The sequence below is a fragment of the Pocillopora damicornis genome, chromosome 3 (assembly GCF_964200805.1).
Source record: "Pocillopora damicornis chromosome 3, jaPocDami1.2, whole genome shotgun sequence".
NCBI lineage: Eukaryota > Metazoa > Cnidaria > Anthozoa > Scleractinia > Pocilloporidae > Pocillopora > Pocillopora damicornis.
The window spans coordinates 21,381,964-21,409,586 of NC_142672.1; the positions used below are offsets into that span (position 1 = coordinate 21,381,964).

The 27,623-nt window shown below is 37.0% G+C and overlaps 2 protein-coding genes and 1 long non-coding RNA gene across 4 annotated transcripts; 1 reads left to right on the forward strand and 2 right to left on the reverse strand.

The window, feature by feature from the left end:
• Nucleotides 1-288: 288 nt before the first annotated feature.
• Nucleotides 289-7,632, forward strand: LOC113672679 (follistatin-related protein 5). Its single transcript, XM_027189003.2, has 7 exons — nucleotides 289-632; nucleotides 2,164-2,212; nucleotides 2,631-2,858; nucleotides 2,993-3,286; nucleotides 3,498-3,791; nucleotides 4,918-5,221; nucleotides 5,906-7,632. The coding sequence occupies exons 1-7, from the start codon at nucleotides 585-587 to the stop codon at nucleotides 6,828-6,830; spliced, it is 2,142 nt and encodes a 713-aa protein (XP_027044804.2). The 5' UTR covers nucleotides 289-584; the 3' UTR covers nucleotides 6,831-7,632.
• Nucleotides 7,500-12,107, reverse strand: LOC149048808 (uncharacterized). Its single transcript, XR_016185074.1, has 6 exons — nucleotides 11,979-12,107; nucleotides 10,788-10,914; nucleotides 9,153-9,194; nucleotides 8,911-8,991; nucleotides 8,285-8,343; nucleotides 7,500-7,689 (listed from the first exon to the last, which is right to left on the reverse strand). It is a non-coding gene; the product is annotated as an uncharacterized LOC149048808 (long non-coding RNA).
• Nucleotides 12,108-15,064: 2,957 nt separating this feature from the next.
• LOC113672746 (uncharacterized) lies at nucleotides 15,065-27,517 on the reverse strand. 2 transcript variants are annotated; one of them, XM_089200830.1, is made up of 15 exons: nucleotides 27,397-27,517; nucleotides 24,830-24,922; nucleotides 22,132-22,202; nucleotides 21,537-21,587; nucleotides 21,255-21,305; nucleotides 20,452-20,493; nucleotides 19,948-19,995; nucleotides 19,316-19,351; nucleotides 18,630-18,683; nucleotides 17,762-17,797; nucleotides 17,078-17,111; nucleotides 16,666-16,697; nucleotides 16,137-16,197; nucleotides 15,604-15,647; nucleotides 15,065-15,268 (listed from the first exon to the last, which is right to left on the reverse strand). In XM_089200830.1, the coding sequence occupies exons 3-14, from the start codon at nucleotides 22,187-22,189 to the stop codon at nucleotides 15,629-15,631; spliced, it is 522 nt and encodes a 173-aa protein (XP_089056956.1). In that variant the 5' UTR covers nucleotides 22,190-22,202; nucleotides 24,830-24,922; nucleotides 27,397-27,517; the 3' UTR covers nucleotides 15,065-15,268; nucleotides 15,604-15,628. The 2 variants fall into 2 exon arrangements, with proteins under 2 accessions (XP_089056956.1, XP_089056957.1); XM_089200831.1 differs by lacking the exon at nucleotides 27,397-27,517 and adding an exon at nucleotides 25,931-25,991.
• Nucleotides 27,518-27,623: the final 106 nt, after the last annotated feature.

The window sequence follows — 27,623 nt, forward strand, 5'->3', positions numbered from 1 at the left end:
AGGTCAAATGAAATCATTTCCCATCACATCTTCACCTGCGTTGAATCTACTAGCGGAAACCCTTCGATAAGTAAACTTTCAATTTTACAAAAATTAATTTCAACGCTAAAAAAATCGAACTTCCTCTGTAACCCACGCTGGTTAGTACGAGAGGCCGACTCTATTACTTTTATTATGTCTACAGACATTATTAGAGAAATGTCTGTCTTGACTATTCTTTCAATCAACAAAGTATTTATGCAAATAGCTTTGAAGTATTCATCTCACGATCAATTTTGCTTACTTTTTAGTCACGCGCAAACTGTGCTCTCAACGCTGCGGGAGCCTTGGTTGTAATGTCTTTATCTACTTTCTCAACGCAGTGCAAAACCATTTATACTCAACACTAAACAAGGTAATGAACCACAAGTCCCGTGCTTCAAAAAGAAGTCTTCCTCGTTACTGGATTGGGTAAACAGGCACATTCCAGCGTGCCCGAGGAATACGCTTCGCTGCGCTAGGCACGCGTTCGAAATTCGTCCGTTGCGAAGAGAAAGAGATCCATCTTGCCGTTTTGTATCTGTATCCCCGCACGGCTGGCAGATATGAATTGTAGAATCTTGATGACCACGGTTGTATTTCTTCTTCTCACGGTAAGTTTCTTCCCCGTGTTGTAGAATGCAAACAGTTTTTGAAGTGATTACGAAGCATTTTTGCGAATGCCCGCGCGACTGCGGATTTGACTTTCTTGACTGCTGAAATCGTGTTAGAAAAAAACCTTAACTCTATGGAATCAGTTTTAAATTTGCTTTTGGTTGCATCGTTTTATTCTGTGTCTAGATATTTTAGTAACAGCTGAAAACGAAGTTAATTGCAAACTTCTTAACAAGCCTTCGTTTTGTTTCCAAAAAAATCAGCCAGTCACAGTTCGGCACTGTAATTAGTCTTGCATCAGGCTAGCGAGAATTTTATTGAAATACGCCTCTAACCTGCATATAGCTTTTCTTTCCGAAAGAGCTTCTGGTGACAAAGCAAAAGCAACTTATAGGTTATATTAACTCTTTCAAGAAAACTGTCCAATCGAATATTTATGTTTTTTTTCCGGTAAATTATTTGAAGGAACAACAGTCAGGTATGGAAGCACCCTTAAGGTGAATAAGTCTGTTGCAAAGTTGATGCGTTAGGAACCTAAAAGAGAACTAGAATTTCCACAGTTGTCTCTTAAAGGAAATATTATAGTTCATCCTCTTTCGTAATCAAATAAGTCTTTCAAAAAGCCTTGACTTTTAATCGAAATTTTGTTTGAATTTGCATAGAAGTGATTTACCCTTCGGGATGTCATAAATTATGCATCATTGGCCAATTCGATATGAAAGGGAATAAAAGCCCTGATTGCGTCTGTTTTCCTTTCTTCTTCTATAGAAGATTTCTTTCCCTTCAAAAAATATAGAATGTTTCTCATCTCTGACTGATGGATGAATATATATTTGAAAGAGAAAGTAAATGACTTTTACAACTTGTCTATCAAACAATTAAGTCCTTCGCTCAGGTGCATGAATAATTAAATAGCATCCAAGGTATTCATTTATTAAAAACGATACCAGTTGAGGTTGGAATCTTCTGGTGAAGTTATCTGACCAGAATTGGTTTTAAGTAAATTGAAAATTTCCTCAAAACACAGCCATCACAGCTTAAATTTTCTTAAAAAACACAGCTGAATTTGCCCTCTAACTTGTTTGAGTTTATTAAAATGATGCCTTTTTTTAAAAAGCTTTCTCTCCTTTTGTGATGTCTTAATCATTTGGTTGCTTTATTTTTGTTTTACCGAAAAATTGAAAGCCGATAGAAAACCTTTTTATGTTGATTGACAGCTGTCTGTTTGATCAGCCAACATACAGCTAATCGTCTCGATCACGAGCGCAATTGTCCAGCTACACGGGCGCGGAAATCGTTGTCTCTGAAAGCTTGGACCCGACTCTCAATCAATGAAAACAAGTAAAAAGGCTTTCAGATGAAAAATGGTGTCAGTGCCGGGAGTAAATGATGTGTAGTGGAAGCTGTGGGCTCTGAGATATTTTCAAGGGTTGGTTTCCATGTTAAATGTAACTCAACGAAGTATTGGCAAAATGACCATGCTCACTGTCTCTGTCACAAAAATGAAAATCACATTTTTTTGTCAAACAGGTCCATGGAGATGCGAAAAAAAAGAAAGCAAATCTGACTAAGACTCAAAGTAAGTTATTGTTACCTTTATTTACTAAATGCATCTTTGAAGCAAGAATATCCCTTGATACTGTGCCATGAAAATCACTCTCTGCCTTTTCGGTTCCCGAGTAATTCTCTTTGGCTTTCTAAAAGTGAACAGTCTCCTGTAGCTCATAAAATGCTTTTAGATAGCGCAAAACTAAGGATTATTGTATGGAGTGGCACAGTTTAATGATGGTACAGAAAGAAAATTGATGGACGTTTGTTTAAAAGCTTTTCCCGAGGAAATGTTAAAGAGAAATGAAGGTTTGTGAGATATATTGCGCAAAATCACTAGGTTAAATTTGAAAAAGACTGGTTTTCCTGGCGCAGACTTTATTTTGATCTTTCTTTAAACCTGAAAATATTCAGTCGCAGCTTTACGCAGCTTCATTCTAATTTTTCAGGTTGTCGACGGAATTGTCCTTCGGGTCAAGAATGTCTTGTCCAATCAGACAATACTGAACGGTGTGTTTGTGCGTCACGGTGCAAAAAAAGGCACAAACCTGTGTGTGGAAAGGATGGAATCCTGTATGTGAATCATTGTGAACTGCACAGATCCGCTTGTTTGACTGGCAAGAAGATAGGCATCGACTGGGAAAAGGCTTGCTTGAAGAAAAAGGCTAAAACGAAGGGTGGGCTTGTATTTTTCAATATGATTTTATATTAGCCAAGACAAAAAGTTAATGCTGTTTAATTGCCTGTGACAGCCGGAAACTCTGATTAAGCCCGGTGATCACAGATGTGCCTCATTATTTTTCTATACTAGATTGCCCCGAGGAGAAATTATCCGAAATGAAACGACTCATACTGGAAACCTTTGAAAGAGAGATACACAGGAAGGTGACGATAAACATCCTGATTGACGAGTTGTTCTTCCGGTACGATAAAGACAACGATCACAGCATCAGTGGTTATGAATTAAAAAGTCTGGTCACCGACTACATTATGTACAATAACATCAAGGAACTCTTACAAATTTGCCATTCGACACAATGGTTAAACACTGCGGATAAAGATGTGGATGGATTTCTCTCTAAATATGAATTTTCATGGAGTTTCGGTATGGTAGGCCTTTGTTTGTTTGTTTTTTTTTTTCAGCAAAAATCTGTAGGATTTTTTTTTAAAATAATGGTACTGAAAGAGTTCGAAATTATGGAATAACCGGCCTCGGCAACTTAAAAAGACGCTTGAAAAAGTGTGGCGCGGCCAACCCACTCGTCGAAGGAACCGTAATGTATGATTTGTGATGGAGTCTTACATTATTCTTGCAGGAAGCACGCCAAAGGTTTTTATGGTAAAAAATGACGAGAAACCGATGTCGGGTTCAAATCTTACTCTCCGATGCCAAGTGCACGGTTATCCAGTTCCTGCGATCACGTGGCGAAAAGAAGATGTAAAGTTGAACTCCAACAATCGTTTTTTGACCAAAAAAGATGGGGAGCTTTTTATAAAGGGGCTCACACAAAGTGATAATGGTTTATATTCATGCGAGGCCTCCAATGACTTTGGAATGGACCGTAAGCAGGTTGAGATCAGTGTCCAGGAGCCAATTAAAGTAGCCCCGGGTAAGTTTTGCAAGTAGCGTGAAAGTACTTCCATTTTCATTTATCATTAAAACTCTATCGCGCTGGAATCCAGTCGAAAAGGACCTGCTTCAAGCCCTAATTGGCGTCTATGCGCTTGATTCGTAGCTTACTCTCTCAGTGCTTACTACTGCTGAAGGGTATCCTAATGGTATGCAGTCCTTCGCTTACTTGTATTTTGTCTCCAAAATAAAACCTATCGCTTTAACAGATTTTTGATTGGTCGGGAACGTAACATGAACCAGCAACTTCTATGGCAGTTTTGCATCATCTGGTACATTTCGTCTTGGCGTCTTTTTCCATCGCTTCACATTGTTGCTCATTCTATGCACTTTGTATGCTACTAATAGACTTCGAAGATTAGTAAGGAGACAGAGCGTCAGGCAGACAGACAGAGAGTCCGGCAGGCAGACAGGGAGTCCGGCAGACAGACAGACAGAGAGTCACACAGACAGACAGAGAGTCACACAGACAGACAGAGAGTCAGATAAATAGACAGTTAGACAGAAAGATATCATGCCTAAAATACAAGATATAGAGACCTTAGCGATTAACCCTCGGCTAAAACATCGAAATATCAACGTTCCTTTCGCTACAAAGGTGCCAAGGCGTGGAATACTCTAACTAGTAAACTGCGAACCATAACTTCACTGCTTAACTTTAAGAAACTTCTCAAACCTCATCTATGTAATTGATATAATACACTATATTGTAATGTAACGTATATTGTATATCTTATGTGTGACTTGTAATTTGTGTTGTGGGCTCCTTTTGTATTCTGTATTTCTAAATACATTTTGTTTTACTAAATATATCATAAACAGGCCCCCAGTCAAACCTGCTTGAAGCTGAACTGGGCCAGGTTGCATAAATATCGCTAATGAAAAAAATAAGTAAATAAATAAGCAAGAAAGAAGTCTGGAAGTCACTCGGACTTGAAGACGAGCTGATCGCCAAACAAGGATTTAAAGCAAAACCAGGAGCCCATAAGTAACGGCCTCCTGGCAAAACAAAATATTTTCTTCTTTCTACTCACATAGAAAACTTAGCGGAAAGAGAATGCATTTCTTGTCCAACTGTAAGTTCTTACGAATCATTTTTTTCTTAGCTATTCCTGGGAGTCACATGTTTTACGTCTTCGCAAACGATGGTGTTCACGTCATCGATCCCAAGACAGCTTCCACTGTCACTCACATTAGCGCTGATCACGTCATAAATGGCACATCATCGTCCATTTGTACCGGGACCCGAGAGAGACCCTGTAACTGGGGTGGAGCAGTGAGTGTAAATTCGCAATACATCTACGCAGCGGATTTCTTAGGGCGTAGAATCCTCGTGCTGAATATTGCCGCGCAAAGATTCGTCCAAGAAGTGCCCACCGAGGACTTTCCTTACAAATTGAAGTACTTCAGGTAAAGAAATGTTGTGATTTTTATAAGCGTTACTAGCAAGAGTGACAGCGATGTCATTTCCAGTGTACGCGAACTCAAACGTACCTCTAAACGAAAACGAAATATGCCGCTCAGATACTTATACAACAAAAGAAAAGCTAAAAGGAATTCAATGAAAAGAAACCTTTTATTTTTTTCGCGCTATACTTCGTTGTTATTTCCTCTCCTTTCTAAACGTTTTCTACTTTTTTTAAAATGATTTGACTCACTTTGCCAAACAAATGGACGGCGAAAAAGCTCTGTCTCTCTTTTGTGGCTTTAAAGGAAATGAAACAAACTAGTAAACTGACAGGAAAACAAATCGTTTAACCGGGATAAATTTCCCTAAGAACGTGCTATATCGAGCGAGCGTCATGAAACCAAAACCAAAACCAAAACCAAAGTTATCATAACAGCTAATCAAAAGAGAGAAAATATCACAAGTAGTCATGAAAAATTATAACAAGCAAACGCGTCTGAAGCGCGGGAAAATGCGAGCTGGCAAATCGAAATTGGAGCTAGCTATAGTCTGTTGAATCTGATTGGTTGAGAAAGTGGCGCGACTTTTCGCGACCAATCACGCAGCAAGGGAAAGCCAAACCTAAACCATCCGAATTGAAAATTCCTCTTATTGTGGAAACGTTTTTTTCCTTTCCTATTTTTAAGATCTCTGGACACTGTATGGATCCTAAGCTGGGGAAACAGTTCCCTTGATGTGCTCACTGAAGACGAAGACGACATCGGAACACTTTCTGTGATAAACGAAGCTGGTAAAGTGACTGTTCACTCATCAATCAAGGCGCAAATGATTGACGGCATTCCCAGGCCAGCGCATGACTTCTTTGAAGCAGGGAACTGCGAGTTGACAAACGAGGAAAGCAAGTATGCTTACGTCACTCACATAATGGAACCAGGCATTCATGAAGTGGACCTGGTTACCAAGCAGTATTCCAAGTTTTACAATCTTAGTGATTACCAGTGCTACGGAACAATCGGTTTAGTTTTATCACAACCTTTCAAATACGCTTTCGTCCAGTGTTACACAAACGAGGAACGTGACTCTAAAGCACAAATGGTAATGGATCTAGGAGAAAGACAAATCAAGGCGATAAACTCATTTAACTTTGGGACACCATTCGTGTCTCCAGATGGAAGTTTTGTCATAACATTGAATTTTTACGCGATTTTAACGCAGTACATCGATCCAGCGGGGCAGATATACTTATTTAATGATATAGAATCCGACATCCTGCTAAGTCACCTCGCCTTCAGGCCACGAGACGCTGGCTATGACGTGTATGTGACGTCAAAAGATCAACCGACGATAATTGTGCTGCATGTAGATCCCAGAGGCATAAAAATAATTAAGTTCATTTCGACAGTAGGCAAACCGTCGGGAACGAGGGACTGGATCCACACCGAGCGTCCAATCGTAATTGGCTGCGAGTCTGACGCCCGTTACCTAGCAACACCCGCCACGGGCGAGGACGCAGTGGTGATTTTAGACGCTGAAAAGCGGGAGATGCAAGGAAAAGTGGAAGAGATTAAAGAGTCTCGTACCATCGTATGGGTCGGCCGTGAACGGAGATAAAACGACAAAGAACCTCGTTTTCCTGTTGGCAATTGACCAAAATTGTAAAACTATGAAATGTTTATAAGTTTTTAGATTTTGATTAGAAAAAGAAAGTTTCAATCCAAGGTCCATCATGTTGAAAATGACGATGTGCGAAAGGTATATCATTGGGGATCATTGACCAAAAACTAATTTCTAGATGGTCTCAATGAGGTTCATCGTGAGCACTAAAATGACCGAGAGATTTAGCCGTTAGGCGTAAAAATTATTAAAAATTAGCCGTCAGTCGTAGAAAAAAAAATAACCGTAAATTGTTTTTCTGGTGACCACAATGGAAAGATAGTAACCGTTAGCCGTAACTTGGACAAAATTTTAACCGTTAGCCGTAAAAGTCATCACCTCATTGAAACCTTGTTTCGAGTTATCGTTTTAAGCAGGAAAGTGATTGGTAGAAAGAAAAGGAAAGGAAACATCAATCAGGAAAGAGTTTCTGATTCAACACCAAAATTTCGGGACTCTAATTGCAAGAAATGACTCGCACACAGATGTGTAAATCTTTTGGAAAGGTTAATCAACCAGCTTCGCTTAATCTTGCCTATTGACAATGCAGATATTTTTTTTAAAGAAATGTTAAGACTGATCATGATATCGATAGTAGCGTGGAGATTTCTGTAAGATTTCATCCTCTTAGTTTCACGACAATTCTTTATTTTTTTCTGATAACTTACAATATTCTTATCTGTAACGTTTTACCATTAAGTTCAACCTACTCTCATTTTTTATTCAGTGTTACCGTGACTAATAAATGTAATTTGTATGACGCCGTCATGTGTTCTATGCCCTCACCCCGTCTGCTCCAAGTACGTATGTTACAGTCCTACAGGGGAAAAAGGGGAAGACAGAGTTAACCTTGAGGGGTGGTGGTAGTCTGAGACAGGGAGGGTAAGGTATGAGGGAGGGGAGATTGAATAGAACTGATGCAAAGGATTTGCATAATGGGAAGAGGCACCTGGGCCTATCATGGGTTTAGCATGAAGTTCATGGTCACAGCAAACGGGAAAAGGGCGATTTCGCACTGAATAGAACAATCGACCTAATGTCAATAATGAATAGTAAATGCAACTATTTTTGTTGGTCAGGATCAGGTAGCTGGTGAGAGATGCCTTGGAGGTCCAAGTGAGAGCTTAGACCGGGTCGTGTTTTGCTCTGAGCTGGGCTGGCCAAGCTGTTTCTGTGAGAGAGATTCTCTCAGTCACCTTGGACTATAAATGGGTATTGAAAACAGTCAGGACTTATGGACTAGCGTACTATCCACTCTAAATGACTCGATGAGACTGAAACAAGTCATAAACAATGGTAGTTATGCACGTGTTGGCCTCTAAGAGTTAAACTCCTAGGGTTTGGGTTAGGGTTATCATGACTGGCTTTGAAAACAAATTGGTTTTGTAAATTACGTTTCCTTATTGGCTCACCTTTTGGCTTTTTTTTTCTTATTTTCCATGGCGATTCATGCGTAGCTTTCTTTGAGGACCTAACCAGGATAAAGGTGATGATGAAAAAGAGAAGTTGAAGGTTGGCACCAAAAAGAGAGAAGAAAAACTGGTCCCTCGCCTACGGCCAGACTCTTTGCCTCTCGTTCGGGGGTGGGAAGGGGGGCTGATGACAAGTTAGCCAAGTGTTAGGGTCTTTGAGGCATAAGGGGCATTAGGATCAGCAACGCGGAAAAGGGTGAACATTGGAGTTAAAATAAGAATGGGACCCGTCTTTTTTCCATTTGATCCAAAAAGACAACTGAGTCAATACGGGAAGCCTAGATTTAAGCAAGTATGTTGTCGGTTGTGATATCTTGGTTGTTGTTACCTCCTTTTAAAAATTAGTAACCCGTGGGCTTAGCACGTTTTCTTCCACAAATAATCTCCCATTACATTTTTATCAATCAAATCATTCTTGGTTTTTCTTTCTTTTTTTTCTTTTTTCCTCTTTTTTTCGAACACAACGTCACGGTTTTTGTACAAATCGCAAGACTCAAGGACTCGAAAATCACTGAGTGCAATACAAAGTAGTCGAATTCTGGTATCTTGAAAGTTTGTTTACTTACTGTCGGCTGAATTGAAGTCGTTTGTGACGTACGTGGAGTATTCTCGCTTGCCGTGCCGGTTCATTCTTAGTTTAGGTGGACCTGCACAGTAGAGAATTAATTTAATACGTGAGTGATACCTAAATGGACAGAATTTTAAACAAAATTAACCAGAAGAAATATTTGGTAACCTATTTCATTCAGGGCACACAGATTAAGAAATTTTCTGTATTTGGACGAATAAAGAAATTAATTGGACTTACTATCGGTTAATATGGCGTCATCTGTGTAATAAGCGATATCCTCTGAAACAAAAATAAATCATTATTTGATTGTTAGTAAGAGAAGAAAATTTTGTTAATAGTCATAGTTTTTAACACTACTCTGTTCCAGCGTTGGCAGCGTAGTCGAGGGATCCTGAGCTCTTCAATCGGTTACAAATTGAATCGGCTTAAGGTTGTTCCTCTTCCCACCCCCCCCCCCCTCCCGCCCTTACTGCAAGATAGCCGTCATTACGATGGATAGCGTTTAAGGCGCGTTCTGATTGGCTACTCAAACTCCGAATATCCCTTGTTATTCACCTCCAAGCAACTCTAAGGGGTTTTCTCTTGAAATTATTGTAATAATAAAGAATAAATGAGTTAAAATCATCTTTTTGTGCTGTTATCTCACTGTTTTGTTATTAACATAAATAACTATTCACCTATGTGTCAGTGGCTAGCAGTGGATATTTACCTCATCGCTTTAGGGCTCGGTAAATATGGTCCATTAAGTCAGGGTTTTTTGCTCGCGCGCAATTGGTCTAAACGCATAACGTGACAGAATATACCCCAAGATAAACCCGGGGGATGTCCGAGGATATCACCCAAGTGATATTCCCCAATTTCAAACCTTACGTTCACTGTGATAAGTCTTCGTATGAATTTAATTTAAGAGGGGAGAGCGTTTTGCTGTTGTTACAGAAAAAGGAAAATATTTATTTGTTCATAAAGTCGTAACAGAGAACACTTAAAAAAAAATATATTAGCCAGTAAGCTTTTCGTAAACTTTTTCTCACACAATAGCCCCTATTTTGCGCAAAAACATGCCCTTATGCTCCTTGGACATTATCTGTTCCTCGAAGCACACAGTTTTCCTCGAGCTTCACTCTTGGAACAGATAATGTCCACGGACAAATATCCTTGCTTATTGTTGCGCCAATTAGAGGCTATTGATTATCTAGCCACCTCTATTTCAGTGAATAGTTGTTAATGATTCTAATTGCCAGTTTGGACAATAAAAGTCCCTGGTAGTTCCAATGCTGCAACGTGCTCTCCCCGATAATAATAATAATAATAATAATAATAATAATAGTAATATCTTTCCTATGGTCCTGTTATTTGTAACACCTTCCGAGTGGTTACAATTTCTTTTTATTGTTATCTTGATTGCATGTAACGAGCTGATTTTAAAAGATTAATTGCGATTAAATGAACGCCGAAAAACCTCTCGAAAAAAATTAGGTTTCGAAGGAACTGAAATTCTGAGCATCATGTTAGGAGCAAATTAGATTGCATTTGGCCACCCCTTTTTACATCCACCATTAGAAATAAGATTTATTGCAAATTCACTATTTGTGACAAGATTTCTTCTGAAGGAAAAAAGAAACCACTGAAATGTGTCTAACTTGCGGCTTTTTCCTGTAACTGAAATCCTTGAAAAAGGATTTCAGTTACAGATAACCAGTGACAATCAATTCTACATTTTTGAACTGCATCTACGGCTCAAGTTATTCTTCTTGTCAGATTCTGTCATCAGCAGATCACCTTAGTGACATTAGAGCCCTACAAAGCGTCAGAACTACCTTAACTAATCACAATGCAAAGAGCCTTACTGCTCCTTAGGAGTATATTCAGTACCTGTGTCTTCGTCGCTGAATGGTTTCGCAGAGGCATGCACACTGATGAGAATTACAGTAGCTACAAAGAACAACGAGTAACACACCACCTTGGTAACCATTGTTTCAAATTTAGGATATCGTGAACCCTACAAAAGAAATAAGAAAAATGAATACATTTTTAAAAAATTGATGCATGTTTATGGGTCTCTTTTCTAATTGTCAAGATAACATGAAAAAAAAGTAATAGCATAACAAGGAGGTCGATCTAATTGTAAGAAAAAGTAGAAAAAGATTCCGAAAAACAATTGCTTTTAGACTCTAAGTGTTAAATTCGTCAACTTTCGTTTCATTAACTTTAGTCTCAAATTATCTTCTTGAGGAAACTGTGAAACCCTTAACCAAATAACAAAAACGTTATTTTACCACAAAAACCTTGTTCTCATACAATGTTTTTCCTGTTTGAGCCAGTAATGCAAGAGACTGAAGGAAAGTGTTTTCCGTATCTAATTCCGCACTATTTTGACTCGTCTTGGATTTACATTGATATCTGAATTGGAATTCCCGATCATCGTCACCTAAGTTGAGGTTAAGAATTTGAAACTGAATAACTCTAAATGATAGTGCATTGTTTTGAATTTGAAAAAGTGGAATTAATATCCGGTTCAACTGGTAAAACAGACTTTGAATACACAGAGCGACTGGAAGCAGAGAAAAGAGAATTTACAATTGTCCGACAACATTTATCCATAGGGAGCCGAAATAAAGCTTTCAAAACACCAATTCAAATAAGTAAGAGTTCCTACATAAAACTTATAGGCTGTGAATTTTTCTTGTAAATCTAAAATTTTAATGTGTGAAAGATTAGAAATTGTCCGTATTATTATTGTGTTTTTAGACGATAAAATTTATTCCTTTTAAACTATTATGTCGGTGATTGTTCGCAAGCCAATTTCAAAATAGCAAAATTAGGGACTCAACTTCGTTTTATACTCGCGACCTGTTATTATCCGAAAGGAAATGCAAAATTCTTTAGCTCTCTAGCTGAGAAATATTGAGGTTTTTTAGTCTAGAAAAATTACGGCTTTTAATATTAGCTAAACAACCTTCTTAAGCGTTAAGGAAGTAAACTAGGTTTTTCTCTCTTCTTGCTTCTAAAGGAAAAAGTATATTTATTTACAACAACAATAACTTGAATCTCCAAAGTTCTTACCTTTCAGTAATGTCTCCTTAATTCCTGACTGAATCAGTGAAGTGAAATCAGCACTCTTTCCCGCGCTTTTATGCGTAGAGACGCGAACGGCTCAGTGATCACGTGGTTTGGGTTGTAATTTGTCGGCGGCGTTTCGGCAGCTTGTTTTGCTTCATGCCTTTTCGACAATATCCGTTTTCACTTGAGAATAGAAAAGGTGGCGATAGCTAAACAGATGTTAATGATAAGTACTTCCTATTAGCGCACACGATCACCTATCATCTGTGTAGTCACCGCTCAAAGTCTCGTAATTAACCGTATCTAACACGCAAAAGTCTGTTGAACCCAAAACACAAATTTTGTTTCTGTCGCGCAATCATTGTTGCAATATACTGCATTAGTTAAGGTTTTATTCATACTGATATTAATAAAATAAAGAAAACAACTTTGTGGCTACAAATTTTTTTCACCATATTTAGAAATGACGCCGATTTTCATCCACTCTTAATTCATTGAATAGTTAAGAAAATTTACAATAAAGGATATCTATATCACGTTTTCCTTATTTTTGACACTGCTTAAATATATTGTTAAGAAATGTCTAGTATGACTATAAGTAAATTGCATCTTTTGCATGATTTCCTAGGAGGAACGAATACACATATTCAAGGCAATATACACATTTTAACAACAACTGGGGGAGTAATGTTAAGACCATAGAAACGGAAAAGGTCTTATAAGTTACAATTATCAAAGCTTAACACACAGCAAAGGAGGTACAAATAATGATTAAACCCATTTGTCTTAGTGTTTATCACACACGTATAAGCGTTTTTTTCCTGGATTGGCTCGTTTCAAGGAAATGGGCCTTACTGGAGATAAGATTATACGTTAGAGCGGGCCAACATTCGGAATTATCTACCGGATAATAAGAAGATAACGTGGAACAATAACTATCTTTGCCAAACGAACCCAGGTAAAGAGAAATAGTTTTAAGTCTTGTCGCGAGAGTGCCAATCGAACCCACAGAGACTCTACGGTGAGCTGAGGCCTTTACAAGGTTCGTATGTGACATTCGTCTCGCATGCTGTAAAAATCAGAAAGCCTATTTTAGAAAATAATAAGAAGGATTGTAAATTTTAAGCTTGGTAATGAAAGAAAGGAATTTTTTTTGTCTTGTTACGAGCGAGGAACATTGAAAACTCAAGACATTTCTAACTGTCAAATAATAAAGCATTCGTTTAGTTAATAGCGAAAATTCCATGTAATGATCAAAACTTCTGATACCTGATTACGACAAACTAAAGAAAACAGAAAGAAAATAAAAAAGTAAGCATGCTTGAAATAAAAATGTAAAAATTATTTTGCTGTGAGAATTTCATTGCAAAGGTTTGAGTTACTTTTTTAAGTTCTTTTTTAAATATATCGATCGTTACAAGTTGTATTTCAAAAGCATAAGTAGAACGAACTTTTAAAGCAAAAGGTCTCTATTTAATAACTTAAAGGGTTCTTCTTTAAAAATAAGTTGACGAAAAATTATGAATTTTGATAATTATGCCCACGATAAAGATTTATTTAACATTAAACAGAAGAATAATTTTGATGGAAAGTAACCTCTTTTGTGTTCAAATTGACCCTGGAAAAAAGGGAAATTTTGTTGGGTTAGAAGAAGATTGTACTTAGTGTCACTCAATAATTCGCTATAACGTTTTGTGTTGGCTAATTCGCTCAAAATTTCATAATTATCATGAAATGTTTTTAGACGTAAGAACAACATGTAACCAGCAAGCAATGAGGTAATAAAGGAGAGAGTTTCTAAGGAAACTGTGCAGTGCTGCGTCGGTGGGAGTCATAGATGATAAATTGGTTTTATCAACTTAGTTGATAATGAAAATTGTGTTTCAAAAGCTTACCACGCGATGGAGGAGACAAGTTGCTTTTGACATTTTAAAATACTGGCAATTATCACGTTAAAAATGCTTTTTTGCTCCAGTTCTCTTTTTTAACTTCTCTTTGGGATAATTGACATTTCGTTATCTAATGGGGCCGATTTCTATAAATGATCTGTTACTGCTCGCACCCCGGAATCTCTCCGCCGCAGCAGTTTGAATTGAGATGTACTTAGTCGTGAATTTATGAAGATATTTGACATTTGAGAATTATAGGTGCTGTGTGCGCATACATTCTACCTTAACGAGAAAGTGCGGTTTGTTTTACGACTCTCTGAAGACATTTTTTTAAAATTTATGAATGCTGTTTACAGATTTCAGGTTATCAGGAGAGGCAGAGAACCTTTCGGAAACACTTTTGTGGCCTTGTTGTTCGCGAAAAAAATTACTTGAGCCAGTTGCTTCAGACGAAGGGCCAGTTGCTTAAGCAAAGTTGAGGCGTTGTCAGACAAAATCGCCCTCTCGGTAATTTCCAACGTTTTAAATAAACGTTGATATTTTAAAAACTGTGTAGAGCATTGTGACTACAGTTACCCCTGGGAAAAAGTTTGCCTCCTACATCTCAAATCTTGAGGTCCACCAACTGCTTGAAACCGAGGCTTAAAATTAATCGTGACGAAATGTGTGCTTTATGCAGAGTTAATTGGACAAATGCTGTAATTGATGTGTTTATCGATCAATTCGGGTTTAAATGTCAATAATTTGAATTGAATTTTAACTTACGTCATGAGTGGGCTATGTTTTCTCGGGAGGTTTCGAGTTTAACGCAGGAGTCAGGAAGGAAAATATTGTGCTTCCAGCTCATTACACGAATTAGCGCTGCCCATGCCTCTATTTTTAGGGATGTTTTTCCCCTTATAATCCACGAAGTAAATAACCGCCTCTTCTCCTTGCAAGATAAATACATTAGCCAGCCAAATTAAAAACCAAACTAGCGAGTATTAACATGATATAACAACGAATTTTCAGCCTTACTCATTTGCAAAGAAATACTGCCGGAGCGTTTAGAAGATGTATGTTAAACGTTAGGAAGATCATTCTTGCGAGATCTACATGGGAGCACTTTTTCATTTAATTGTTTTGAAATTTCAAGCTGCAAAAGGCATATTTCCGTGACGCAAACAAGAGTTTAAACCCATGAGTCAAATATGGCAAGAATACGCTTGAAATTTAGCTTTATTTACACACTTTTTAACTCATTCACATTCGCCGGGCTTTTCAAGCGGCGCTGAATCAATAAGGGTGTTATCGTGTTTCAAAGATCTTCATGAAACTTGCATTCCTCGTCACTTTCGGTCTTCGTTTGTGTGGTATTTATCATTAACTATGTTTTTGCAAGCTTTTTCATGTCCGTAGTTTAGCCTGAGAGAGAAGGAGAGACAAAATTACGAGAGAAAGGTTATTTTGTGGATCAGAATTATTGCAAATAATTTTGACTTAATAAAAACATATATGTTTGTTCCTTCAAAGGTTGATGAGGTGTACAGTTTTGTTTCTCAAATAAATATTTATAGCAATATTCGGCAGATGTTGCAGCTAAAAATAGTTAAACGACGTCTTCATGATGTAAATATTGAAACGAATCTATTTAGAATCTTCAAAACTCGGCCGTGGAACTTGATATCACAAAGAAACGTTATCGTTTCAAGAAACAAAAATATCAGAAAAAATATACCAAAATGAAAATTTTAACTTACCAAGAAATTTGGACATCTCTCAACCTTAGGCAGCCATTGATCTCCTGGGAGCCAAGAAAACGTTGTACAATTAGTTTCATACAATACAGTACTGTCACTACAAATTAATTGAAGGTCGTGAAGTAGAAAAGTTTAAAGAACAATCTAAATCTAGTTTACGAAAGTATGGCTTGTTTAGAACACAACTGAAACACCGAATATAGCTTCTGAGCACAGCAATAGCTTTTCCACGAGTACTCGCGGTCGCCCATCATGTCTGGGTCAAAAACGCGGCAGCTAAGTGGGCGATCTTTTAGAGCTGTGAGTTTGGTCAAAGTTTTGTTCGTGGGGAACTTCTTAACGCTTTACATTATTTAAAACTCAAGTTACATGATTACTCGGATGGATTAATTTTCATCCTTGGAAGAAGAATCGCGCGTTCAACGCTGTGCTGGATTAAAATCAACCCTTAAATTAGTAACTAATTAGTAATTAGTAACTTTTGACCTCTCCTCCCGAAAATTCAGTTCCACGATCCGCCACGGAATCATTACCTTTTTCTTCCTGGTCTTGGGAAAGGTATATTGGCTACTGGCGGGCTGACTCCTCCCAAACCTGCACAGAGAAAGAAGAAATGAAATAAAGTAAGATGATTGAAACCATAACGCCTGTTGATATTGTGAAGGTAAAGGTAAAAACGTAAGGGATCTTTAAGCCTACATCTACTCGTCTCTCTTTCTTTAAAAGATCGTCTGTAGATCATAGACACACCTTCGGCAATTTTAGGAGATCGTTCGAGATTGTTGACGGGTGAGTCTAATTATTGTCAAGAGAGCGAGCGCCTTCTTTAAGAAATCTATTTGTGATGTTTTGAACTTACTGGTAATTGGTCACCAAATTTATTTTTACAAGATTCTCATATTGTGATAGTTAGTAAAGAAGATGAATTTTGTTTCCTATGTGTTTTTAAGAACAGAACTCCGCTCAAATTTGAAAAAGTTGATTTTCAAATTCACGTGCCGTCGTTTGAATAAAAAGGAATGAGTTTAACACTTCCACTCTATCCACGGCAATTTCACTTACCAGTCATTTGAGTTTCCAGATCGTTTTGTTTCCTGGGAAACAAATAAAAAAATTTCATGTCAAATTCAGGGAGGAATGGGGGAGGGTGCTTATCAAAGCCTCATAAGGCAGTTCGCAACATTTCATTTGACTGTTACCCAGCTTGAATAAATACCTTTTAGTGAGCATTAATCTTACTGAAAGGCCTTCAATATTCAAAACAAAGACTTTTAGAGGCCTTCAAATACCCATATATTTTACAATGAAACGCTACTTGGCCCAAGAAAATGTAAATACCAGCAGTTTCGTTTATAATATGGAAGGGGGGGGGTGGGGAGAGGGTGCCTATTAGAAACTTCATTCTTGACAAGGGGGTCACTCTTTAGAAAATGGCGGTTTGGAGCGTTTTTTAGTATTAATTAGGCAAACTTACTGGTCATTTAGAGTTGGTATGGATCCTGAAGAGGCTGAATCATGCAAAAAAGACAGAAAAAAAATACTAACGAATTAACAATCGGTGAAACTAGACATAATAATTGTTTTGCTTACCTGGAGGGAGGGATTTGAATGGAAAGCAGAATATATTAATATAACAATGTTTCTAGTTCAGTTATTTCTGAAGTCGTTTCTTTTAAGAAGTCAGTTAAAAATATGTCCACTCTTGCTGGTGAAAATCATACTTCGCTCCCGGAATCCTCATAACCGCAATTGAAGCGAGAAAAGAGTGGCTATGACGACAAGAAAGCATTTGATCGGGTGCACCCTTAGGCATGCGCAGAGAGAAGACACATACACAAGAAAAATGAAAGCATTAGCGTGAGTATTCTCGAAAAGCTTTTTTCTTTTCAGTCGGAGTTTTATATGAACGGTTGACCCCAAATAAAGTTTCACTCTGAAGAAAGTTTTCGAAATGCACCTTTTCAGTTTTGATGGAGAATCTATTCACATTACTCTGCGCGGTAGTCCCAACTGAGGAAACGCAGTTGCGTTGTAAAGATTTTTCGATATAATGTGGTTGGGACTTAGGAAAGTGTTGATAACAAAGAAGATCAATGAAAAATTTTTCACACTCTTGTACACTTAACCGGCGTAAAATCATGTGGGACATCTGAATCACCTTGGGCATTGTGATATCCTAACGTTTGTATCTTATCTGCAAAATATAATGGAAATGTAATGTTTGTTTTAAAAGAACACGTCATGAATCAATGCACGTTAAGCGAAGGCGGCCAGATGACCGCTGAGTTCAGAGGACCAGAGACTGCCCTTGGTTAAAAACTATAGTTATTATCAATGATCAATTGTTATTTTTTTTTACCAATAGTTTACACCGTAAGCTAATAGCGGAGCTCGCAGAGCGTAGCCCCATAATTATACAAAATAGTAGTAACCCATCAAGCCGAAAAAATTTGGATGTACGACCGTACGACCGTACGGCCGTACAACCGACCGTACAAGGTGCTACTTTTAGCATGCACGGCCAACTGTACCACGGGCACTATCTTATAGTCAGTCCTCTACACGGATACGGAGAAGTTGCGAATGAAAATCCATTAATATTACCACGCACTTTATCCATAGTAGGGGCTTTAGTTTTGTTGAAGAGACGTGCGGGAAAAAAAAAATGCGAGCTCCGCTTTTAGGCTTGCCTAAATCTATATATTAGGTGGTATAGTTGCTTCCTTGGACATCAATATACATCCCATAGCCCGTGGTATCTAGGTACCCAGAGGTAGGATTTTTGGTTAGAAATTATTGTTTTTGTGGTATACCAGTAATTTTGGGAAATTCTGCCCAGCAAACCCATGATTTGAATTGCTTTCTTTGTCACTTTTGCTATTATTTTTTATAAGTATTGTCATTGTTATTTTAACCAAGAAACAACAAGACCAAAACACCGAAACCAACAACAGTAAGATGCAAGATAAAAATAACACTAGCGATAACAGTATCAATTACATTTTACACTAAAAAAGTCATCTCACCTTTCTTTCCAGGCCGCCATAATTTTTTATTTTGACGTTTTACGGTTTCAGGAGCTGCAAAACACGTATAAAGGAAAAAAAACCTTTGCAATTAGCAACAAAGTCACAGTCTGTATCGTGTGTTTCGTTACATCCAATAGTTTATTTCATATAATTCCTTACCTTTTTAAACAATACTCTTTTCGAGGAAGGACTCAAGTGAAAACCATCGTAATTGGTGTCCAACCTCCCATCCCCCACCCACACCCCACAAAACACGTTGAACGGAGACCTCACGTCTCTTGGACATTTTATTTCCATTTCGTTAGCACTCTATCTTTTTTTATTCTCCATCCCAGTCCACCTTATTTACGTTCGCCTTTTTCAATCCTCCTGCACCTCTTCTAAGAGACAAACTTAGTGTGATAACGATAAGGATAAGCCAATTTGTGCATTCACGACGCCTCAAAATTCCAATAAAAAAAAAAATCTATCTGCAGACTAAGGCGGGATAGACAGACAAGTTATAAACATGGGTGTGAAAGGTAAGACCCAAATAAAGCAAGAGAACTCCATTGTTAAGATTCTCCGGCGCTCTATATGTGGTTGAAGCTAAGGAAAGTGTTGAAAAAAAAATTAAATGACTAAAATTGTTCATACACTTGTACACTAAACCGACGTAAACGCGTGCGAGACATCTGACTTACCTTGGAAATTATGATATCCTAAAAATTGTATCTCATCTAAAAAATGTAATGGAAATTAATGTTTTTTTTGAAGGAACACGTTATAAATGTTTGTTCTGTTATTCACATTGCGCTTCACGCTAAGTGAAGGCGGCCCGATGACCGCCAGGTGTTCAAAGGAGCAGAGGCTGCCCTTGGTTAAAATTATTGTTGTCATCATTACTAATATTATTGTTATTATTTCTTTTTTGTTTGACCAGTGGTTTGCACCGTAAGTTTATAGATGATATAGTTACTTCCTTGGACATCACGCTTTATCCCATAGTACGAGGTATCTAGGTATCTAGAGGCAGGCTTTTTAGATAAAAATGATTGGTTTTTTAGTGTACTAGTGATCTTGGAAAATTTTGCCAACCAACCCACGGTTTGAATTGCTTTCTTACTTATTATTTACTTTGTCAATGCTGCTATAATTATTTTATAGTTATTGTTATTATTATTATTATTATTATTATTATTATTATTATTATTATTATCATCATCAAGAAACAAACCACCCAAAATACTAAAACCAATAACAGTAAGATACAGGATAAAAACAGCGTCGATGACGACCGTATTAATTACATTTAAGATAAAAAAAGGCATCTCACCTCTCTTTCCAGGTCGCCACATATTTTTACGTTGCACGTTCTCACGAGCTGCAAAAACAAAAAGGAGGAAAATAAAACGTTGAAAATTAGCGACAAAACTTTGCATCGTGTGTTTCCTATCATTTATTAGTTCTTTCCACAAATCGCTGCCTTTTGAAACGATTTCCTTTTCGATGAAGGACTCAAGTGAAAGTCATTGTAACTGGTGCGCCGATTCCCCCCCCTCCCCAAGAATCGTTAAAACGGAGAGTTCACGTTCCTAACACATTCTCTTTTAGACAACTGTCTCTCTTTCCTTATTCTCCATCCCAGCTCTCTTACTTAACGTTCGCCTTTTTCAAATCTCCCACGGTTCTTCACAAAAACAATTTTTGTAAGATAGCGATTCTGAAGCCATTCTGAGTGTGGGCTTAGGTAAGTGTAGATAACAAAAAAAATAACTAAAATTTTTTCATATATTTGTGCACTTAACCAACGTGAAAGCATGCAAGACATCTGAATTACCTTGAAGATCGTGAAGTTGATTCCCTAGCAAATGTGTCTCATCTGCAAAAATTAATGTTCGTTTTCAAGGAACACGTTATATATCTAAGTTATGCTATTTACATTGCAATGCACGCTAAGTAAAGGTGGTCCGATGATCGCTAGGTGCTCAGAGGACCAGAGACTGCCCTTGGTTAAAAATTATTGTTGTCGTCATCATTTTTATTCTTATCATAAGCATTAGTTAAATTTTTTCTTAGCAGTAGCTTTCATTATAAGCTGATGGGTGGTATGGTAACTCTCTTGGACATCAAGCTTTATTATATACTAAATGGCGTTTAAGGCGCGCTCTGATTGGCTACTCAAACTCCCAATAACCTTTGCTAGTCACCTCCGAGCAACTTGCTTAGGATTTGTGCTCGAAAATATTGTATTAGTAGCGGGAGTTAGAATTGTATTTCTGTGTTATATTGTTGACAGCTTTATTATTAACAACAATTTTGCAGCTCGGTAAATATCTACCTTTAACCACCTCCACTTTGGTATATAGTTGTTGTCAAATATTCCTTGGGTATTTAGGTGTCGAAAGGCAACCTTTTTGTATTGTACCAGTGATCTTTGGAACTTCTTCCTAACCAACCTTTCGGTTTGAATTCGCTTTCTCACCTTTTTAAAGTTAGAATTGCTTTTTTGATTTTGATTATGGTTGTTGTTTTTATCATCATCATCGTCATCATTGTTATTATTATTATTATTATTACAAGAAAAAAATAGCATCAGCAACAACACATTAAGGACTACTTAAATAAAATTATTCATCTTACCTTTCTTTCCAGGTCGCCAGTAAGTATATTGACGTTTCTCGTTCTCAAGAGCTGTAAGGTAATAAAATAAAGTTAATAAAAACCTTTCCAGTCGGTTCCTTCCATTAAAGTTAGAGCTACTTCTGAGTTTTTGTTTGGTTATGGTTGTTGTTTTTATCATCCTCATCATCATCATCATCATTATTATTATTATCATTAAGAGACAAAAAAAAACACTGACACCAACGAAAATGAGGATAAAAGAAAAAAAACCATATCAGTAACAACATAATAAGTAATAACCTTTTTTCCCAGGTCGCCATAGAGAATGTTGACGTTTCTCGTTCTCAAGAGCTACAAAGTAATAAAAAGTTAATAAAAACGCCGCCAGTTGGTTCTTTCCATCAGTCCCTTCTTATTGAATGATGTCCTTTTCGAGGAAAGATTCTAGTAAACACATATGCTTCCGCCCTCCACACCCCTCCAGAATCGTTCGAACGGAGAATTTACGTCCTTCGAGTTGTCTTTGTCAAATCTTCAGCGGTTCTTCTCAGAGAAAAGACCTTTTACTCTGCGAACGCTGACATATTTCTGGTTAACGCTTCTTTCCAAATATACCTCTATGTTCATAAGAATGTTCCTTGACTATGAAAAGATATATGACCAAATTAAACTATGAAACTCACGCTGATATCGAGAAATAGCGAGAGCGAAATAGATATTACGTTCGATCCAGCAGCATCAGACATAGAGGATTTCGTTATCAATAAAAATTAGCGAGAACGCTTTTTATTGAGAACAGTCGAGGAGGAATCATCAAATTGGATTCATTCTGAATCGAGAAAAAGTTTGACAAAGTTAAGATGTAAACTAGAGGCATATTAGAGCTTAAACTTACCACCGGTAGTAAACGTTGCTAACACAGCAATGATAACGATCAACAACAAGCCACGCATGATGGAAGATTTCCTGAGAAGGAATAGAAAAAAAAACAGAAAAAGACAAATCAGCCAAAGGATGTTAGTAACATCTAGTTCGGGAAACGGAAAACGGTAAAAGAAAAATTGAGAACGAGGAAAGGGAATATAAAACGAGGAGCAAGAAATGAAGAACGGGGAACGGTAAAAGGGAAAACAGGAATCTGGGAGCGAAAGCACAGCGCCCATTCGAACTCAGTCGATAGAGCAAACAGCAAGGACAATGGATAAAATTTTCATTGAGGGTTATAAATCACACAAAAAGCGAGTTTAAAGTACTCTTTGGTGTGTGTTTAATTACGAACAACTTCCAAATAATATAAATGAACAGGCTGATTAATTAGCATTTGTTGGGCAGAATTTTTGTTCGTGACACACTTTTTGAGATCAGTAAAATAGAAGTAGGGACAACAGAAAATAGTTTTTTTCCTTCTTGCAAGAAACGAAGAATCATTCCCCAAGAAACTAAATTGACAAAAAATTTGCAAAAAATGAGGAAAATATATCCGGCGATCGTGTTTTGAAAACAGGATTTGGCACACAATGTTGCTGGCCCTAAACACTTAAATCTTACGAGCTGATTGACGTGTTTTGAAAATAGACGAAATATAAGCCAAAGAGAGGTAATTGTCACGTCGAAAGCCCTCATTAATTTATTAACAAATGCACAGCATAGCAGCTGGAGGGGAAAGGTTATTATCGGTTCAAGGGTAATTGTGAAGGGCGGAAATCATTTGTACATCTTGCACGAGAAATAATTCACTTTTCACAACAAAGATTAATTACAATTTCGTTTACGCAAAAGACATGTTTTTCGTAGCTGTATTTTGTTGCACGCAATTATTGATGATCGTTCCTAATGGAAAAATGACGATGTAGTGAGACAATTGAAAGTTTTGGCATACGAATGAAAATAATGGTCTTACTTTTGTCGATGAAAAGGAAAAATTATATTAGAAAAAGGTACAAATTTAAAGAAAACTTAAAAAAAAAAACCAAAAAACAAAAACACTTCGTAAGGAAGTAGAAACAAAGAGTCCTTGTCATATCATGTGATGATATTTTAAACTGCATGTTTTGGAATTATACGCCATAAATAGCAAATGTTTGTAGAACCCTTTTTATAGACTCCAAGAAAAGCGGAAACTTGTCAAAACATTTCATCTCTAATGACATACAGCGTTGATTTATTTATTATTGTGTTGAAAAGGCATTTGCAAAAAGCAAAAACTAAGGTTCAGGTTAAGTTTTAAAAGATGTGAGAACTATAAAGGTGTTTTATCATTAACACAGTATGTTTACAAGAAAAGAAAATTGTGGTTATTACTTAATTCCTACCAAATTTATATTTGTTCCAACATCTCTACCAATAGTAATATTCTTGTGCCCAGTTTCAATTTTGCCACCAACATTAAACTGCCTATGCCAAGTTCCAGTTTTTTCCAGCATTAAACTGCTTCTGGCCAGTTCCAATATTTTTTCCATTTAATTGCTTATGGCCAGTTCCAATATTTTTTCCAGCATTAAACTAATTATGCCCAGTTCTAATATCTTTACCAAAATTAAACTGCTTCCGCTCGGTTTCAATCTCCACTACTCTTCCATTTGCTCCGTTCAACTGCAAGTCACGCCAAGTTTCGAGTATAATTCATGATTTCGTTAAAGAAAATTAAAAATTACGAATATAACTCCTCCTTTCTGATCATTTTAGGAACTAAACATTACTCACTATTTTCTTTCCATCAAGGAATGTTTGTGTCAAATACGTCGAAAATTCTCGTTAAATAATACAGTCACTCATACTTCTTTAGCAGTAGCTTTGATAGAGACTATTTTTGTAAGGATTAAATGGTACAATCTAATGGGGGTGAAAAAATGAACGCTCTTTAATTTTTAGACCGATGTTAAGCTACTTTGTTTTGCTAAACTAAATGAGTCCGCATTTGCGAATTCAATTTTTTTAAACAATTGTCTCTCACTAAAAGTCTTGACATCCAACCTCGGCCGTATTCAGATGAACTTTAGTAACTTTTAAAACTCACACAAGTCCAACAATTTACCGAAGAAAAAAAGAGCGCGGTTTGGAACCCTAGCCTTTTGATACGCTAAAAAGGTTTTCATTCCTCCATAATATAGAAAATGTTTTTAACTTGAGAACTGCAAACCACCACTTGAAATTGATTAGGGCATGAGCAACTCACGCAAATTAACTTTGGAAAAATTGTCGAATTCTAGAGTTTATCATAAATTATTTATTTCCCTTTAGTGGCATTAGAATGCAAACGGTTGTACTTTTGGATTTTAGAAGTATTGTTTTATTGGGTTTTTTTGCAAAATAATGTGACAAACACTAAAAGGGTGACATCAATTATGGAGTGGCTTTTTAAAGTGAAAGCAATGAGAACTTGTCGGACTTGGGTGAGAAAATTCTGTTGTTCTTATTGCAAATACAATAGCGCATTAAATTCACAATAACTGTTTTGTCATGACATTGAAAAAACACAAAAATAAAATAGAAATAAGAATTTAACCTTGGCTTCTGGTTTCGTTTAGTCAAAGAACGGTGTTTTGAATTTTTTTCTGTAAAAAATAGTCGGTAATGTAGGCAGTAAATCTTACCTTTTTGTGAGAGACAGCTAATGTTACCTCCTTCACCCTTCTCCCTCTTTGCAGAATAACCTTCCCTTTCGCTTGGAAGCTCCTTAAGTAGCCCTACAAATGGAAATATGATAATTATAGCCATCCAGTGGTGTATCAATAGACGCTGTTGGATGAATATTTCTTGGCGTATCTCGACTATTCGCTTATCATGCAAATGAAAAGGGGGCGGGCCGTGAAATCGACAACGGAAGGCGCGCCGCAAATGCGAACGACGCCCCTGGTTTCCGTTTCATGACATTGATGGCATTATTTTCCACTCGTAGGAAGCAAAAGTATAAATGATAAAAGCAATAAATTACAATTAGAACCTGTGACAATCAAATTTCACTCAGAAGCGATAACCGTTATGATTGTGGCTCCGGTAATTAGATGAACTGCCTGCAAGGCAGAATTGAGCCGGAACTTTGGCGGTGATTTTATATTAAAAAAGTGTTAGTGACAATTTTAGGACTTCACTCAGTAAAATGCAATTTGCGGGAAAGTTTGCGACTATTTAATAATACTTAAAATCTATGGGGTGTCTACCTTCAGAACTTGAAAAAAGAAAAATCAGAGTCGGTAAATTGATGAGAGTTTTTTAGTATGCGAAGATAATTCTATGGAGACTTAAAAGACTTAACTAAATCGAGTTTCCTTTCATCCGACGGTGGTTATGTACTAAATCTGGATCACAGTCGTACTTGAATGCGAGAGGTACTTCAGTCATATCTTTGAAGGACTCGTTAATTTAAAATGGAAGTAGAATTCCAGCATGTCGAAAAATAAGTTTCTCATATGTCAAATAATTACAGTTTAATTCAATTTTGGCTACAATTTCCTCAAAACACGTACGTTATGTAACGAGAATTGTTTATTTTCCAATTCACTTTCATTTCGCAGCGTGTCATATTTCTTTTCATCTTGAAGCTAATTGGGGCGAAGAATCACGACATTGCGAACCTTTTTCCCGAGGTAGCAGCTCACTCGACCTTACTTTTAGCCACCGTTTAAGCAAAACGCAATTTTCTTTAAATTTTTTTTTCTAAAAGCGTCTTGTAGAAGTTTTTAATGCTGAGTTACCTTTGTAGACCAAGAATATGAACAAACGCTCCCCTTTCCATCTTGCGCGTTCTCGATGCTTTGAACGCGTGTCCTTGGCGTTCAATTTGAACATTTAAAAATATATGACAATGCCGTGATTACGTCGATAGCAGTTTGAGATAATGAGGTATTTGCTTTTCTTGGTCTCTCTTTATGGGAGCACAGCGGGAAGTTTCAAGCAGGCAGGACAAATTGACGTCAAAGTTATTTTCTTGAAATTCGCGTGATTTTTTTAAAGTTTGCTTTCTTTGGCTCAAGTGATAAAGAGCGATTTGTCATCGTCATCATGCCTAGGCTGCATTCTTTGAAAAATTAACGCATGTAGGTTGCATTTAGCCGTATCTATCATGTCAACTTACCCCGCTTTTTTAATAATTAATCATCATGTTTGGAGGTCAGTATTTGCCATGTGGAGTGTTCCAGTTCATTAGAAGGATCAATCAGTGCTTTCCTTCTTAACGCTGTATTTTTAACGGAAAGCTTTATTTAGAAGACGAGGAAATAGAACTGGCCACTTTGCTTTCCACTTCTGGTTTCCTATTTTGGTTCGAGTTTATCTCTTTTTTTTTTTTTTTTTTTTTTTGAGGAAAAAAAAACAGTATTTGCCATGTAGAGAGTTCAAGTTCATTAGAAGGATAACTTAAAGCTTTCCTTGTAAATACTGTGTCTTTAACGAAGAACTTTATTTTGAAGACGAGGAATTAGAATTGGCCACTTTGGTTTCCACCTCTGGTTTTCTGCTGTGGTTAGAGTTTGTCTTTTTTTTTTTTTAAAGGAAAAAAAAAATTAAATGACTTCTATTGATTGATTCATTGTGGTAAGAAGAGGGTTAACTGAAATGATAAGCGATCGTAGCTTACCAATCTTCTTTTCAGTTATGGCCGACTATCCGTTGATACCAATTTTTCCGGGTTTTTTTTTGCGTGAACAAGGCAAAACCGAGTGATGAATGCGTTGTTGTTGATCTTTTCGATTATTCCTGTCAAAAGTAGCTTCACAGTGCAATGATAAGACCAAACATTGATCACACGTTTCAGCTTGGAAGAGCAGAAATCAAAAGAGAGTATTCGCAGATTAGTTGATTAAATGCGTTTTCTAACTTGAGATAATTGATGAATAAATTTCCGTGGAAAATCATTTTGAATAAAACCACAGGTGCTCACTCCATATGTGATTAAAAATTGGGCGAAAATGAAACGCTTTCTCGTGGAGAAAGCGAGAAATCTTAGGAGAAGGGTATTCAGAACTGAGAAGGCCGCTGTAAGCCAGTAAGCCTTACTTCTTTAAAACGTCTGCCAGTTTAAGCGGTTCACATTTAGCTAGCACTAATTAAGATTGAAAACATCATCTGATAATTTCATAGAATCCGTGTTATTTCAAAACATCCAGAGGTATAAAGGGGAAAAACGCGATAAAAGAAAAAGCAAGAAGTAAGATGTTCTTACGTATTTGGTCTCGTTTTGGTGGTCCTTGTTAGGTGAGATGTTAAACCAATTTTTTTTTAAATGTTAGTGATATCTTCAGTGAGAACGAAAACACAGTGAACTATATCTCATCGTCATTTTCTGTCCTCAAGCTTTGAAAAACGTGGCAAACGGATGGTAGAATTGACAATCAGCCGGTTGGGTGCATATGACATTAGATGACGCCTTCATTTCCTGTTTAAACGATA